The following is a 17,558-nucleotide window of genomic DNA, read 5'->3' as shown; positions in this document are numbered from 1 at the left end:
TGAGAACAATGAGGGGAACACAGCAAATAGGGCAGTTCAGGACATCCAAGACACAGAGGCATTATTTCCTATATTATACACCCCTGAAAGAGGCACTATTTGTCGACATTTTAAAATATCAGCTAATTATTTAAAATCCAGAGTTTTTTAGTCAATGGTTTTCCTTTCTTTTTGTTTCTTTTTATTTATTTAATTTTAGGAAGGCATTCTGCATTCCATTGATATTTCATCTTTACTTAGTAAGCCCTAAGAAAAAGAAGCCATCCAAACTGTTTTTCCATTTCTAACAAATAAATGTAAAACTTCACTCAATGCCATTACAACAGTAGTGTCTTTAAGTATTCACCACCCTGCTTCAAATGATGGTTGCCAATTTTGTTTTTGTGGCTAACTCCAGGCTTTACTAATTATCAAAAGGGGCATTATGAAATTCTTCCAAGTCCCAAACAAAATTAATTTCAATTCAATTCAATTTCCTGACATTCTCTTAGAAGAATAAGAAATAGCATCAAAGTATAAGCCAAGAGTGACACAGCCACAAAGCCTCTGAAAATCACTGGCCTAAGCCAGAGCTCAGCAAACTATGGCCCGAAGGCCAAATCCGGCCCACCACCTCTTTCTGTAAATAAAGTTTTATTGGAATTTTACTGGAACAAGCCCCATCCACCCATTCACATATGGCCAACGGCTGCTTCTGTACTATGACAACACAGCTGAGTAGCTATGGCAGAGACTGCATGGCCAGCAAAGCCTAAAACACTTATTATCTGGACCTTGGCAGAAAAAGTTAGCTGATCCATGCTCTAAAAAGTCATAGGTCTGCCAAGAAACATCTAGACTCAACTCTCAAAAGGATTCTGCCTTTTCTAAGAATGCGAATCACAAGGATAGAGGTAATAAGCCATTCAATTGCCTCCCAGGCCCCTGAACCTTCAAGATGGCTAGAAGTGGAAAACAGTATTCTTTCTTCAAACTTAATGGCACAAAAGCCAAAACATTTTTGAAGGGAAAGTGGAAAATTTAAAGAAATGGGTGACGGCCACACGAAAGCAGTCCTTTTCTCTCTGAGCACACTCAGTTCCTCCCCCTGCCCAGTGAGCGTACCTCGCCGATGACCTCAGTCTGAGACCCAGCATCGCAGAACTGGTGAGGTAAAGACTCGCCCAGCGCGCCCGCACTGGGAGGGAACTCTTGCAGAGGGTCGGTAAGAGAACAGCTATTCCTGAAGCCATCAGTCAGCTTGGCCAGGCTCTGAAACAGAATGAAACAAGAGACTTGAGCAGCGATGGCGATGCTTCTCTTCCCTTTCACAGCGGTCATTTCCTTCCTGTTCCAGGTCGGCAGCTTCATTACTGGAGAGCAGGCCGACCCCAACTCCATTCTCACGAGATTCAAAAGAAATGTCGATCAGCACATGCACCTTTCATGAAACTCGTAGTAATTTAAATCAGACGGCAACTGAGTCCTCCTGGCAGCATGTGAATAATATAGAGAACTGTGGTACCACTTCTACGGTTTTTTAAACCTTTGTGTTTCCTAAAGAAAAAATAAGCATTCCCTCCAAAAAAGCCAAATTCAAAATAGAGAGTAGAAAGGCAGTTGCCAGGGGCTGGAGGGCTGGGGAAAATGGGGAGATGCTGGTCAAAGGGTACCAAGTCCCAGCTGTAAGGGGAATAAGTCCCTGGATCTCATGAACCTCATGTCCATAGCATGGTGAGTATAGTTAGCAATACTGTAGCGCATGTTTGCAAGTTGCTAAGAGAGTAGATCTTAAAAGTCCTCACCATGTAAAAACAAAGGTAACCGTGTGACGTGATGGATGTGTTAACTAATTGTGTTAGTTATGTGTTAACTTATTGTGGTAATCATTGTGGTAATCATTTCACAATAGATGTGTATATCAAACCATCATGTACACCTTAAATTTATACAATTTTATTTGTCAAGTGTACCTCAACAGAGCAAAGGGGAGGGGGGAAAGTATTTCCATCCAAAATAGTCTATCAATAAATAAGTCCAACAGAGACGAATGCTGCCTTGAGGTCTTCAGTACCACACAGAAGGTGAAAACAGCTCCCAGACAATATTTACATATTCTTATAACCTGGCTTTTCAGTCACAATGCTACAGGGTCAAAAGTCATCTTATATGGATGTCAGTTTACCAAAAATTAGAGTAAGCATAAATTCTGGTACAGGGAACCCTTTTGGGTAAAAGTTAAAGAGAAATCAGATTTTCTAAGATTTTTAAAAGACCTGTGAAAAGCAACTATACCCCCATAAAAAGAAATCTAAAAAAATAAGAGAAAAACATGAAAAACAATTTTTTAAATAAAAGACTTGTGAAGGCATTCACATTCAGCAGATATTCCTGCAGACACTAGACGCCCATGCGCAGTGTACCCCAGGTAGCTGCCTCGGGATCTAGACAAAGGCGTCTTGGAACGGGCCAAGATTGCTACAGTCATATAACAAAGATGAAACAACTTATTTGATTTTACTAGACGAAGACATTGCCTGTGCGTCTCCCTGGAGCATCTCAGAGAAGATGCTGGGGTCTGAAACTTCTTCCAGAAATTCTATCTCCAGCCTCCGTGGTGGGGAACCCACTCGAGGCAACTGGGTGGCTTGGCCAGCTCTGCACTCTCAGAAAGAACGGGGCAGGGACACCAGCTCCACGTCCCGGGCGAGGCCTCCGTGTCCCTGGGGTGAAGTACCACCTGCTTCACCCAGGGTTTGGGCTTGGATCACATGGGTGATGTCCGCAGAGCACCTCACCCAGTGCGGCACACAGAGGCCTCGGCAGACGGCCGCCGTTCTCCTTGCTACCAAGCCTCGGAGAAAATCTAACAACTGACCGTTTACCTCTCATGACCTGGAAATACAGGGCATCTGAAAATACAGATTTCTGGGTCCCAACCCCAGACAGTCTAATCCAGGAGACCTGGGGTAGGGTCTGGTAATCTGCAATTGAACGAGCAGCCTAGGGACACTCCAGCCTCACGCCCTTGACGTTAGGAAGCACTGCCGGGCAAGGCAGTCATGTGCGCACCTGTTGCACTCGGCCTACGAGTCTGAGCTTTGCTCCCATGTCCTTCTGTGTCTTACATGCTACAGAATCGAGACAAATGCCTCCCAGCACCAGGTGCTCACTCGGTGTGCTGAGCCGAAAAGAAAAGCCACAACAGAGAGCATCAGATGCATTCCGGCACCGAGCAGGAGCCCGGCATGGGCATCTGAAAAAACTCAGCTGTTTCTAAAAATAACAGAAACTGCAGGAGTTCAAGGGGCAAAAAAATAACGCAATATAAAGCTACAATGAAAAAAAGTCTGTCCTCACGGTGGAATACTATGCAGCCATATCCAGGAAGGAGGGAACTCTGAGTCCAGAGACGGGAAAAGGTACAGGGCATAACGGTTAGGTGCGGAAGCTACCGCGGGGCAGCAGGCACAGACCCGGCTTTCTGCGAGGGCAGCTGGCCACGTGTTCACACTTTCAAGTGTCTGGAAGGGTGTACAAGAAGCTAATGAAAGCAGCTACAGGAGGTGAGAGAATGGGGTGACAGCAACTCTTACAACAGACGTTGAATTATTTTGATTATTTAACAATACAAATGTATCACCCATTGTTGTGGCCTTAATTGTGTCCCCCAACAAGATATGTTGAAGTCCTAACCCCCAGAACCTGGAATGTGTGCTTATTTGGAAGGAAGGCCTGCAGATGGAATCAAGTTAACATGAGGTCATGCTGGATTAGAGCAGGTTCTAATCCAATGATCGCTGTCCTTATAAGAAGAAAAAATTCATACACAGAGACACGGGAAACCACGTGATGACAAAGGCAGAGACTGGAGTGATACGTCTACAAGCCGAGGAACACCAAGGACTGCCAGCAGCCCCCAGGAGCTGGAAGAGGCAAGGAAGGAGCTTCCCCTAGAGCCTTCAGACAGAGCGTGGCCCTGCCGCACCTTGATATCAGACTTCTGTCCTCCAGACTCGGAGAGAATAAACTTGTGTTGTTCTAAGCCACCTGGTTTGTGGTTCTTTGTCATGGCAGCCCTAGGAAACTAATACGCATATTTTTAAATATTTATAAATATGTACACACACATATACAGAAGATATCATATATACATATATATCATACATACATGTATGTCTTTAAAATATGTGTGATTATATAATAAGTATATAAAATATATATAGTAAATATATATATATATATTTTTTTTAATTATTAAATAAAGTTAAGAGATAAGCAGGTGGGCAGACAGACGGACGTGGGCTCTGAAGAGCACCCGGGCCTCTTACTTGCATCAGATCCCGCCTCTCCTTCTCGCCTGTACAAATGGCTTTCTTGATGGTCCTGAGCTCGCTCATTATAGCCTGAGCCTCATCCAGTTTGTAATTGGTGTGAGCACTTGACATCTTACGATCAATCCTGGTTCGAAAAGAAACATGAGTCATTCTATGCGAGATTACAACATTCTATTAAACAGTAACAACCCAAAACTTAAAAGCTTCAGAGAAAGGTGGGAAACAGTTAAAAACAATGTTTTGACAAAGAAAAACAAAGATCCCATAAGACCTTCCTTGTTCGTGGTGAACACCAGATGAGACTGCTGGTGGACGGCTCCCTTTGCTCCAAGAGCATCCTCTGCAGGTGAGGACGTTCCAGGCAGGGTTCCCGTGTTCTCTACTAATGCTCAGGCAACGAGTTCACTGGCTTAAAATTTTCCTGAAATTTTAAATTTCCCTCTCTGAGAGCAGGATCATGTCTTATTCGTTTATCCCCAGCATCTGGCTTAGTGGTCAAAAATGTCTATTAAATAAACATACAAATGAAATCTGTGTACAAGAAGAATATATGGGAAACAGCAAAAAGTAGTGAACTTTCAACAGGGACACCCTGTACAAAAGTTGGAAACTCTTATGGCTCCTCTATCTTCCTTTTATTCTGGTTCTAATTTATCACTCTCTCAATCTACTACTCCCCTTCTACTCAAACATCCATTCATCCTTCCTTCATGCTTCGCATTCAAGCTAACTTCCATCCATCCTTCCTTCCAGCCAGCCCACCCCGGGGCGCACAAGGCCTGGTTCTGGGTGGTGGAAGCAGAGCGCTGGCCGAGACTAGGCTTGGCTCCGGCCTACAAAGAGCAGGCAGCCTCCTGTAGCTCGTCCTTGGTCACATCTTCCATACCTAAGTCTTAAGCCTTGGAAGCCCGCGGGGCTGAAGAAGAGACTTTGGTCCAGAAACAGAATGAACTCCTTCTCTGGAAAGTCACCAGATCCACCATGACACAGATTCTAGCTCTAAACTGCTTCCCCCATGTTACCCGAAAATCCAGATGCTTAACGGCCAGCCCAAACGCCCTTGTGTTCCACTCACAAGAGCATCCTGGCATGCTGGTGAGTACAGGTGACACTCCAGCTCTACAGTGGGACCCTGGGCGAGACACTTCACCTCTTTAAACCTCAGTTTCCTCATGCCTCAGATGAGGACACTAAAACTGTCCCTCCCACTTAATGAGAAATGTAAGGAAAGGGCTTACTTAGCAGAGACCTGGCGTATAATGTCTGCACTGATTATTATTACCAGGATAATGCTCAGTCTACTTACTCATGGGAGAAAAAGTAAAAAATGCACCAACTCCGGTACTTTATTATCATTAACAAATTCCTGGCCACAAATGTCACAACTCACAGCAAAACTCAGCACCAGAGCTGATCTGAGCTATCAGCACCACTGGAATGAGAGAACAAGCAGGAAATCATTCCCTCCCTTTGGAATAGGGCTTCAGGGCTCAACAGCACCGCTATGATTGCCATCTGCAACAAACAATATTTATGAAACCTGGTCCCGAGTCCTCTTCCTTGGAGAGCGGATACAGATGCACTAGGGGACCCCACACATTGAATGGTGACACCCCTACATCCCAGCATGACCTGGCCATGTGTTTTTCCATTTCAGCTGTTCTATGGAGAACCAGGAGTCTCTAATGCAAGGCAGGAACAAAGGCCATCCATCTCCCAGCACTGCATCTGTCTAGGAAGTGGCCCAGCTTTTCTTGCAGAGAGAATCTAGACTCATTTATGTAATAATATCTCCTTATATCCATCTTCTGATAAAAGGCTTTCCAATACATCTCATTTAATGTCACAAACCACAACCCACATAGGTTGACGAAGTCTGTAGAAAAGGGTTACATCATTTCCATACAAAAAACCCAAGGCCAAAAAAGTGTGATTTCTCTGTAACAGTTAATGACCAATGCCTTTGCTAACCAGGCCTACTGGCTCCTCCCGAATGAGAAATACAGCAAATGGATCGTCACCTGACACTGACACCCACATAGAGAAATGAAACTCTACTGCACTGAACTAAATGTTTTCAATTCCTTAATCATCAGTGCTAATCAAATGGTCAGAGAGTATAGACACACAACCACTGCTAAGGCCGCGACGTAAGATGCTAACCACATCAGCTCCAGCTTCGTACTTAGGTGTTGTGAATTCCTTACAGCTTTTAGCAGCTACAGAGCCTAAGTGCAGCCATCAGTAAAGCCAGGCGCTGCGCCAGCTGCCTGTCAAGGCACCAGCATCTACAATGGGAATGGCCGCTACCTGGAGGAAAACAGGCCCCGATTCCCATCAGGGAGAGGGATCCGCAACCCTGTAATGCCTCGCATCGGCAGACACTGCAAAGCGCGTCGGAGAACGAAAGTTCAACTTTAAGGCCACGGACCCGGGCCCTGACCACAGCTCCACCCAGGTGGCTCTGAGACCTCGAAAAGGAATGAAGATTGACCAAGAGCAGCTGTTTTCACTCTGTCCCGAGGGTGTCCTGGAGTGGTGAGCTGGAGTAAAGGGAGAACCCACACAGGGCTCGGAGACCCTCACCCCTGCTTCGGCAAGGCCGTCCCTTTGCTCCGTCTCAGACAGTCTGCTTCCACAGAAGGTGTCATTTGAGGGGAAGGAAAGGGGAAAAGATTCCACTGTTAAAAGGTGTGAAAGCTATTAGAGAAGATGATCTCAAAGTTCTAGGAATCTCTGAAACACTATTGTTTAAAAATAGTTACGTATTATTGTAGAATATATAATTATGTAAAAAGTTATTATTATATAAGTATAACCTTATATAGCCATATTTGATACAGTACATATTATTTGACTAAATCATATAATTATATCAATAGCATATTAAAATAGTTCAGTGTATCAAGCACCTACTACTAGGTGACAGAGTCTTGTTGCATGCTTTATGTCTGTCATCTCATTTAATCCCCTCAACAGTTTTATGAGATGAGCACAATCTTCTCAGACTTTATAATGGAAAAATTGAGGCTCAGAGAGATTAAGTAGCCCAAGAGGACAAGCTGAGACCTGGCAGAGCCAAGGTTCAAACCTACACCTCCCAGGTGTCAAGCCCGAACTGGATCACCAGGTGCAGCGATGGCCCTTGCTACCCCTGGGTGCCCTCCTGCTCACAGTGGCCAAGATAGGGCCCACCTGCTTTATCATCTAGCAAAAACTTCAAAGGACAGGCACCCTCTTCCATCGCATCTGCAAAATTCACTTATTTGGGAGTTTTCTCCCTTTTTCCAAATTCCCTCTAAAACTTTGGTCAAATTCGGAGGATATACTCAATGATTTGGTACTTTCTAAAATATCAATATATTCCATTTCGTGAAGAAAATCATAACATCTGTGACTGCCAAAGAGCTTTTTCCTTTTTTAATTTTAATTAAGAGCTCAAAACAGTGCTTATACATCTCAAATAAGATGACGGAAAGTTGACAAGGGCTCAACAAAAGACGGCATTAGTAAGAATACAAGTTATCACGCAGTGCGACGTGATGTGCATGCTTCTGTCCCCCCAGCACCCACGCGCTGGAATCCTAATGCCCAGGGTGACAGGATCAGGAGGCGGGGCCCTTGGGAGGTGATCAGGTCATGAGGGAGAAGCCCTCATGAATGGGATCAGTGCCCTTATGAAAGAGGCCCCAGGGAGCTCCCCTGCCCCTTCCGCCATGTGAGGACACGGCGAGAAGATGGCCATTCGTGAAGTGGGAAGCTGGCTCTCACCAGACACAGAACCTGACTGTGCTGGCGCCCTGATCTTGGACTTCCAGTCTCTAGAACTACGAGAAATGAATTTCTGTTGTTTATAAGCCGGCCGGTCTATGGCACTTTGTTACGCAGCCTGAATGGACTAAGACCCGGTGTAAAAAAAAAAAAACCCAGGACACAGACCACACAGCCTTTACTTTTCACCCCTCAACATTCTGCAGCAGCTTTGGGAAGGTTAAGTGACTTGCTCAAGGTCACACAGCCAATAAGAGGCACAGTGAGCTTCACACTGAGGCCCCTCACACCACACTCATCCTCTTCTGTTGCTGGGCTAGCAATACATTCAGGGTCAAGGCCTCCAAACTCACATTGTGTCAAATCTGAGGGCCACCCACATAGCCAGTCAGATGTTGTCCCAAAGTAAACTGGTGCTCTTTACTGGCTGCCTTTGAAAGAAACGGTTAGAGAGAAAAGAAGGCACAGCTTCAAATGCTGACCACACACCGCTAAGAAAGCATCTTCAAGATGATTCTCATCAAACTCCCCCTCCCACTGCCCTCAAGTGTCCATATTTGTTGTTCAACTTAAGATGTCAAGAGAAGGGCTTCCCTGGTGGCGCAGTGGTTAAGAATCCGCCTGCCAATGCAGGGGACACGGGTTCAAGCCCTGGTCCAGGAAGATCCCACATGCCGCCGAGCAACTAAGCCCGTGCGCCACAACTACTGAGCCTGCGCTCTAGAGCCCGCGAGCCACAACTACTGAGCCCGCACACCTACAGGCCGTGCTCCGCAACAAGAGAAGCCACTGCAATGAGAAGCCCACACACTGCAACCAAAAGTAGCCCCTGCTTGCCGCAACTAGAGAAAGACTGCATGCAGCAACGAAGACCCAACGCAGCCAAAAATAAATATAAATTAATTAATTAAAAAAAAAAGATGTCAAGAGAACTGGTCTGACAAAAGTAAAACCAAATGGACTGTTAAACCCACATCTTGAAGAAAAGGGCTGCCAGGTCTTGAAAGATATTCCACGTTAATACCACACATTACAAGCCCCAAGAATGAGAAGTGTTGTTACAACTCTACCTTTTACATCACCAGCCCTGGCAGGGGGCCTTGAACGACCCTCACAAAGCTTCCGGCAGCTTTCTATCAGCAGCCGGTCCTGCGTGGAACGCCAGACCTGTCTCACGACGGGAACAACGCTCTTTTTGTTTCCGCCCCCATTTCTGTATGTTTTACTGTTATCTGAGGAGCGCTGGCCTTTTAGCATGGGCTGTAGCTTCTGTGCTACGGTAATGGGATACTGCTGGTCTAAGCCTGCGCTACCTGTGAACAATCCCGTTCTCTTCTGAAACCACTAAATCCCCTCGGACAGAAAATGCTAATTCCGAGGTCTAATGCTGCCTCGTGTGGTATCGAATGGTCCGCAGAGTGCAGTCACTCTCTCTTATTGCAGGAAACACACGGGCTTAACTTCATCACAGCATCCCAAAGCGGAAGAATGTCATCAAGCAATTAAAAGGCTCAAAGCAAAGAGGCTGACCCAGGGGCTAAGAACATACCTCACGGAAAGTGGGTACTGGCACGTTTAACGAGCACCCCTTTCTGTGATCTGAACAGCAGTGATAGAAATAGGATTTCTTAAAACACAATATAACACAGTAAGAAGCAGAGAAGGAAACGCAAGAGGGCAGTTAATAAGAAGGCACCTGGGCCGATGCAGAGACCTCCCCGATGCTCGCAGCCCAGGCCCTGGCCCAGGGGGTCCCGGTGTCCCAAGAGCAGTGCCGCACGGCCCCCGGGCTGGTCCCCTCACCCCACCAAGCCCTGCCCTGCACCCGGAGCTGGCTGCATCCCGAGGACCGAGTGTGGAACCAGGCCAAGTCCGCATCCTCGCACAGCGTGACACTAGGCGAGGACACAGATGACAAGAAAGAAACCACCGGGTCAGGCAGCAACTGGTGGTTTAAGGAAAACGAAGCCAGGTGTGGGGATAGAGGGTGGGAAGAGGGCTGCTTTTTAGATACAGTGGTGAGCAGGGACCTTGGCGAGATGTCATTTGTCCAGAGAACTATGGAAGGGAGGGGACAGGCACGAGAGACTTGGGGAGAGAGTTCCAGGCACAAGGAGCTGCGAGTTGCACTGCGGGCTGACGCAGGTGAGTGAGGGGGAGACTGGGGGAACGAGGTGAGGATGGGGGCCAACTCATCTGCAGTCTAGATCATATTCTAAGTGAGAGAGCCACCAGGGGCCACGCAGCAGAGACACTTTACAAGAACCCCATGGCTGGTGTGAGGACGAGCAGCCACCACGTCAGCACTTGGGGACGTTACAGGTGGCACGGCGGGAAAAAGCTCCGGTGGCACAGAAGCGTGGGAAACTCAGGGAGAAGTGATGTTAAACGAGCTTCCCGGTTGCAGGACACCTCACAGTCGAACAGGAGGAACATTCCAGACGCCCAGGAGGTCTAGCGTCACTAAAGAGGGAGCTCTCCCCCACCCATTGGCACATCCAGCACGTTCTTGGGCATCACCCATTTGGGAAGCTGTGGACATCCTCATTCTAGCTCCTCCCCCCTTGCCCCCGGGTGCTAGCCATGAGTTACATGAAGACAATTTTTCAAAACAAGCTTCAGAAACTTTGGGGCAGCGATACCCAGTAGCTCTCTCACTGGAAAAGTTTGATTTTTCTGAAGACTTTCATGACTTGTAAACGTTGCTCCTGTTTTCTGAAGACGTTTATAAAGGGCTTCAAGAGAAATGCAAATTACAACGACACTGAGACACTATCTCTCACCGATAAGACTGGTAGAAATGCAAAAGCGTGAGTGACAACACATTGTGCTGGCCACGTGGTTGGAACAGGAAGACGCATCTACTAGTGGTGGGAATGCAAAATGGCGCCACCCTCCCGAGGAGAATACGGCCAATGCCTTTACCCCGTGACCCAGCAAACCCACCTTCGGGAACTTATCCTGAAACCTCGTGTCTACACGTGCACAGCATTACGTGAAAAGCTGATGGGAAACATTACAAATGGATGTATCAGGCTGACAATGCCAGACCCCACTAATAATCTTCACACCACACAAAAAAAGAGACAACCAGAGAGTGTGCACCTCCTGACCAAAAGGAAAAGAAAATGAAACTGAACTTGAGTCAGATCAAGCCTCTCGGATTAATGACACCCGTTTACGTAAATAGCAGGGGACAGTGGAGCGTGTTAAGTGACGCCGTGCACGTTCAAGCAGCAAAATCCAGTATCAGGGCAATTCTTTGGGACAAGCAAAGTAGCTTCTTCAACAAATAAGATGTCAGCAGGAAGAAAGGAAGGAAAAAAGAAAAAAGGAGAGGAGGGTAGAGATTAAGAGACACACTAATCAAACGTACGGTGTGGACCTTGTCAGAACCCGGACCCAAACAAACCAGGGAGATGGGAACACTTGCTGGAGAAAGGACAACATTAAGAGATTGCTACTAAGTGGCACAGGTATTATAGTTATGTTTTCAAAAGGAGTCCGTTACTTTAGGAGAGACATTTATGGATGAAATATGACTCTGGGATTTGCTTCAATAATGCGGTAAGAGCTTGGGCGATGAGGCTGTGTGACAGACAAAACAAGACTGGCCACTGTTTGGTTAGTTGTTGAAGCAGGGTGAGGGGTACAGAAGGGTTCCCTTATACCATTCTCTCTACTTTTGTGTATATTTGACATTTTCCATCATTAAAAGTTTATATACACACACACACACGTTCTATCATTAACCCAGAGAATGTGTTCACGGCCAGCTCCCATCTACAAAAATTAACATACATAGACCTAAAAAAAAATACAAAAGGTTCTTTTTTCCTCACTTGGACCCAAGCATAATGATGGATTTCCTTGCTAGCCAGGAAAGTTCACCAAGATAAACAAGTCGAGTTTAAAATGTTATAAGTAGCCAAACTCTCGGTGAGGTGCTCTGGAAAAAAATACAAGGGCTATTCTGGGAAGCAAGAACAGCAGAAAATTTTCTGGAGGAAAATCTAGGGTCTCTGCCTTAAATTGATGTTGGAAATAATATCTGAGAAGCCCATTTACATGTAACAGCTCACGTATTATCTGTGCTCAGGATTACAGTAGGGGTGGGGTAATCACATTATCGATGCTTACCAGAGGTTTTCCAAATTTCTCAATAAATAATACCTGTCTGCATGATTTGATCCAAACACAAGAGCCAATCTGCAATACCAGATAAATAAAGAGGCTGTTTTCATCTCACACATGGCCTGTGTAGCTCAGAGGAAGGTATCAGTCTACTTTTCACTGGCAAAGCGTTTTAAGCACGGCACAAGCACCCTTGTTTCCTCTCCTTCCCGTGAGCTCGTGTCACAGCATAGAGTGACCGACCATTTGCAGTGACAACATAGCAACCAACTAGAAGCTGCCTCGAGAGGCAGCTCCATCTGGAAAGCTGGGCTGGGTCCCCCAGGACCAAGGCCAGGTCCAGAACTTTCCCTCAGGCCACCCCTCAGCCTCCACTGGGGAGGGTGGGTATCCAGCAGTGAGGACCGTCCCCTTGGCAGGGGGCATGTTTCCCATCGCTAAGGATTCTTGCTAAGGAAAGCAGAAAGAAGATCAAACAGCACTGGCCCTTCTCTCTGCAAGTGCACAACTCATACTCCGCTCCGGCTGCAGGTGTAAAGTTATAACTCTTCCCAGGCCAGCTTCTGCTTCCCGTCCAATAAACCCGGAGCAACTGAGGCCGTCTTTTCCTAGTCTTAAAATTACCTTGACTACAAGAGATGAATTTACTTCCTAGCAATGCTAAGGGGAAGGGGTTTTCTCTGTCACCTGAGCCCTGACATCTTTTATTTCTGAGAGTGTTCAGTCTTAAGCTGACGTTGCAATATAACCATTGTCTTCACATAAAGAAATGGAGGTGGCCAGAGTGATGGAGGCCAAGCAGAGGAAAAGGCACTGGGCCCAGCAATCCTGCTACAGAAGCCAGGGCCAGTGGGGAAAGGTGCCGGCCGGGGCTCTCCTCTGAGGCTCGGGGATCCCATGTGACCTCAGTGTTCCTGAACCACCCTGAAACCCGATCACCTGCACCAGAGCTTCAGCGAGTGAGAGCTAAATTAACTGCATGAGGCCCAGCATGAAAAGTCACTATTATCTAGAGACGCTGGGAAGTCTTGATTCGCCCTGGTGAAGAGAGAAGGCTACAGTGTGGCCAAATGACAGAAGGAAATCAACCTCCAATTCAACTGGACAGTCCAAGCAACTTGTGAAGACCTGCCAAATTAAATGATTTGCTTCTGCTTTTTTCTGATCCAGCCCTTTAGCAGAAGTGACACAGGAAGGCACGGCCACGGTGCACAGAGAAGCACCCAGCAGGCAAGGGAGCATCTGGAGGCAGGCAGGGCTGCATGGCATAAAATCACAGAACAGGTATTGCTGCGCCGGGAAGCACCACGGCAGATGGACAAAAAGAGTAACAAAACCAGTAGCCGATATTGAAAATGCAGCTTGATTTGTTTAAGCAAAACTTTTTTAAAAAGCTGTACTGCTTGGGCGGCTGGGTCAACTGACCCGAGGGGCCGGTCGAGCCGATTTAGGCCGCTCTCTGCCACCTTGGAATCGCCGCCACCATGGCCAGTCGGTCGCAGGGCACCCAGCAGCTGCTCCAGGCCGAGAAGCGGGCCGCCAAGGAGGTGGCCGAGGACCACAAGAAAAGAACCGGAGGCTGAAGCAGGCCAAAGCAGCAGCCCAGGCTGGAAGTGAACAGTACCGCCTGCAGAGGGAGAAGGAGTTCAAGGCCAAGGAGGCCGCGGCTCTGGGATCCCATGGCAGTTGCAGCACTGAAGTGGAGGACCCCCAGGAGAAGATGACCATCCTCCAGACCTACTTCCGGCAGAACAGGGATGAACTCCTGGATAACCTCTTGGCCTTTGACTGCGACATCCAGCCAGAAATCCACAAAAACTACCACAAAAACAGATAAAGGAAGAAAAAAACCACCTGTTGTTGCATGGATTGGCATTTTCGATCCCTTCATGGAATATGAAGCTTTAGCAAGGCTTGAGTCATAGTCTTGCGAAAAGTCATTAAATTATTTCTGTATGTTATATAGTAGGTCCCTTCACTTTCTGCAGAACAGCAAATCTAGCTTCTTTGTACAAACTTAGGGCTTATCCAAAGATTTTTATCTTTTTAAAATTTATTTATTTATTTTTGGCTGTGTTCAGTCTTCGTTGCTGTGTGCAGGCTTTCTCTAGTTGTCGTGAGCGGGGACTACTCTTCATTGCGGTGCGCAGGTTTCTCATTGCGGTGGCTTCTCTTGCTGCGGAGCACAGGCTCTAGGCACGCAGGCTTCAGTAGTTGCGGCGCACGGGCTTCAGTAGTTGTGGCTCGCGGGCTCTAGAGCGCAGGCTCAGTAGCTGTGGCACGCGGGTTTAGTTGTTCCGCGGCATGTGGGATCTTCCCAGACCAGGGTTCGAACTTGTGTCCCCTGCACTGGCAGGTGGATTCTTAACCAGTGTGCCATCAGGGAAGTCCCAAGATTTTATCTTTTTACCTCACATTTCTTGGAATTTAATGGGTATACACTGTCTTTTTTCCTATGCCTTTTCGCTCAAGCAGCATATATATCAATACTGACTTTTTCTTTCTTAGATGTAGTTAAAAAAAAAATTTCTTAAGAAAGAAAGAGATGAATTTTTTTTCCCTAAATCTTTCTTGAAGGTCAGGGGCTTTATCTATGAAAAAGTAGTAAATAGTTATTTGTAACCTATGTGATGCAGCAGCCAGCCTTAAAATAGTCCTTTCCGGCTAAGAGTTAGAATAATGGATACTAGTATCATTGTTTGGGCTGCTTTTAGTTTCCCTTAATCAAAATTACTAGATGACAGTCCTACCATATAGCACAGGGAACTATATTCAATATCCTGTGATAAACCATAATGGAAAAGAATATGAAAAAGAATGTACATATGTGTATAACTGAGTCACTTTGCTGCACAGCAGTCATTAACACAACACTGTAAATCAATTTCAATAAAAAATAAATTTAAAAAATTACTAGATGATGGAATTCAAGAACTTGCTACATGTTACTACTTGGTGTACTGAAAATCATTTAAAAGTAAAGACTTTCTGGCATGCAAAAAAAAAAAAAAAGAAATAAAAAGCTGTACTGACTAGGGATAATTAAAGGAACTCCCATTGTAGATCCAAATCACCAGAGAATGTGCACGCGCGCGCACACACACACACACCACACACACACACACACACACACTGCTACAGGTAGTGGTAGAGAAAGCAAAAAGCTGACTGTAAGGTTAAAAGCCTGCAGCTCATGCTAAGCACGTGGACAGCTTACCAAACCCTGCCACATGGGGGACCTGCAGGGGGCATGGCAGTGTCTCAGGGCCAGAAAAGCCAAGCCCCTCCAGGCAAGACCCAGCTCACCTTTCTATTGTGTCTCCCTTGGTGTCTATAATATGTCCTTAATAAAAAGCGGACAAACGAATCATCAACCAAACTAATCCTGGGTGATTAACAAAGTGAATGTCAACCTCATGTTAAACAACAGGGTTTGACGTGCCCGTTAATTACCCTTTATGTGAGGTGGGATCATTATCTTTGTCAAACACATTCTGTGTAACCTCCCTATAAAGAGTAATACTGCAATCACATTTGACACACTGTCATTGTGTCTGCACACAGGATGCAAGAGAGTGGCACGCTGCCCACATTTACCAAGAAATCGTAGCCACGTGGATTCCTGCCATTTGCTGAAGGCTGACTATGTAGCAGGCACTGGTGCTGCACTTGGACAATTTAGCCCAATGATCACTGCTATGGACTGAATGTTCATGCCCCCCAAACTTCATATGGTTAGCCCTAACCCCCAATAGGATGGTATTTGGAAATGGGGCCTTTGGGGGTGATTAGATTTAGATGAGGTCATGAGGGTGGGGCCCCATGAAGGGATTAGTATCCTTAAAGAAACAAAAGAGACACCAGAGACCAGAGCCCCCCACCCAAAAACAGCACCATGTCAAGACACAGCAAAAAGGCAGTCATCTGATAATGAATTTGCCAGCGCCGTGACCTTAGACTTCCAGCCTCCAGAACTGTGAGAAGTAAATGTCTGCTCTTTAAGTCATTCAGTCTACAGTATTTTGTCAGAGCAACCGAGCTACGACAGTCCCCATTGACACATGAGAAGAGTCAACACAGAAGGTATGAAGCACAAGCCCAAGTTCAGCAAGTGAAACCAGGCTCTGAATCAAAAGGGAATATACTTTGGACCAACAAGCATACAATGCCCTTTCTTAGGAAAATTAATTCTTTCAGACCACCAATATCACCATTTATAAAATAACTCCTGTTCATTGAATTTGCTCACTTCATATAACTCACAAATGATGAGAACTTCATCCCCAAACTCTTAGTAGGGATAAAGTTCTAATTGTAAAGATGTCAATTTTATAGGAGGAAGACCTATAGATCAGGCTGCCCAACTGAAAGTACTGTGAGGATGGAAATGTTATCTGTGCTGCCCAATGCAGTGGCCACTAGCCCAGTGGTCCTCAACTTGGGACAAACATGCCCTCCAGGAAACACTTGGCAATATCTGGAGACATTTTTGGCTGTCACAACTGGGTAAGAGGGTGCTACTGGCATCTAGGGGGTCAAGGCCAGGGGTGCTGCTAAACATCCTCTGGTGCACAGGACAGCTCCACCACAAACAGTTATCTGGTCCAAAATGTCACGAGCACTGAGGTGGAGAAAACCTGCACTAGTCACATGTGACTGAGCATTTCAGATGTGGCTACTGAGGTTGGGAACTAAAATTTTAATTTTATTTAACTTCAATTAATTTAAACTTTAGAATTAAAAACTTTAAGAGATTAAAACTAACAAAACAGGAATTCAAATGTAAATAGCCATGTGTGTTTCAGACAGCACAGCTATCAAGAATGTGCGTAAATATAAAATAAAGGTCTTATTTCCCAAGGAAACAAGAACAAACTATCTTCAGGGAAAAGAGAGATCTGATCCTTAGGATTGGCAAATAATAAGCATAAATAAAAGCATAAAAGTGAACACCCATGAAGCTTTAGGACACATGTCCCGGCACCAAACAGGAAATCGCAGGGAAACTCTCCCTCTGTCACTGCAGGCCACTCACTCTTGCAGGGTCTCCACCCCCTTTTCTTTGTACTGCAGTTCTTGCTTCATCTGGGTCAGCTCTCGTTTTAATCTGGAAAGCTAAAGACAAATTACATTTTTTTTTCCACAAAAAGAAGCTGTGAAAAATGATTTCTACAGTTGTTAGCATTGTCATCTAAGTTTCTGACTACCTTGCAATTCACAGGGTCACCCATTCTCTCCATGGCCTTCCATCCCTGGCATATCAAACAGCCCTGGCATATCAAACAGCCCTGGCAGGGGGGCCGGCTCGCTTAGACACAAAAGGCCCGGGTCACGAAC

The 17,558-nt window shown here is 46.0% G+C and overlaps 1 protein-coding gene and 1 pseudogene across 12 annotated transcripts in view; one reads left to right on the top strand and one right to left on the bottom strand.

Moving 5' to 3' along the window:
• WWC3 (WWC family member 3) overlaps positions 1 to 17,558 on the bottom strand; it is a 130,927-nt gene that overhangs the window by 55,114 nt on the left and 58,255 nt on the right. For 11 of the 12 annotated variants that reach the window (XR_003430723.1, XM_027096566.1, XM_027096565.1 and 8 more), the window contains 3 exons: positions 17,257 to 17,336; positions 4,311 to 4,440; positions 1,105 to 1,251 (listed from right to left, as the gene is read on the bottom strand). Coding sequence is in view for 11 of the 12 variants with exons in the window: in XM_027096566.1 (XP_026952367.1) it covers positions 1,105 to 1,251; positions 4,311 to 4,440; positions 17,257 to 17,336 (357 nt within the window). In the remaining variant the exon portion in view is untranslated. The remainder of the gene's footprint in view (positions 1 to 1,104; positions 1,252 to 4,310; positions 4,441 to 17,256; positions 17,337 to 17,558) is intronic. The other variant, XM_027096567.1, reaches the window with a different exon arrangement.
• LOC113614783 (V-type proton ATPase subunit G 1 pseudogene) lies at positions 12,208 to 14,315 on the top strand (annotated as a pseudogene).

The sequence above is a fragment of the Aethalodelphis obliquidens genome, unplaced genomic scaffold, assembly GCF_003676395.1.
Source record: "Aethalodelphis obliquidens isolate GAN/ISIS:26980383/991018 unplaced genomic scaffold, ASM367639v1 scaffold104, whole genome shotgun sequence".
NCBI lineage: Eukaryota > Metazoa > Chordata > Mammalia > Artiodactyla > Delphinidae > Aethalodelphis > Aethalodelphis obliquidens.
This window is presented reverse-complemented; position numbering and strand designations above follow the sequence as displayed.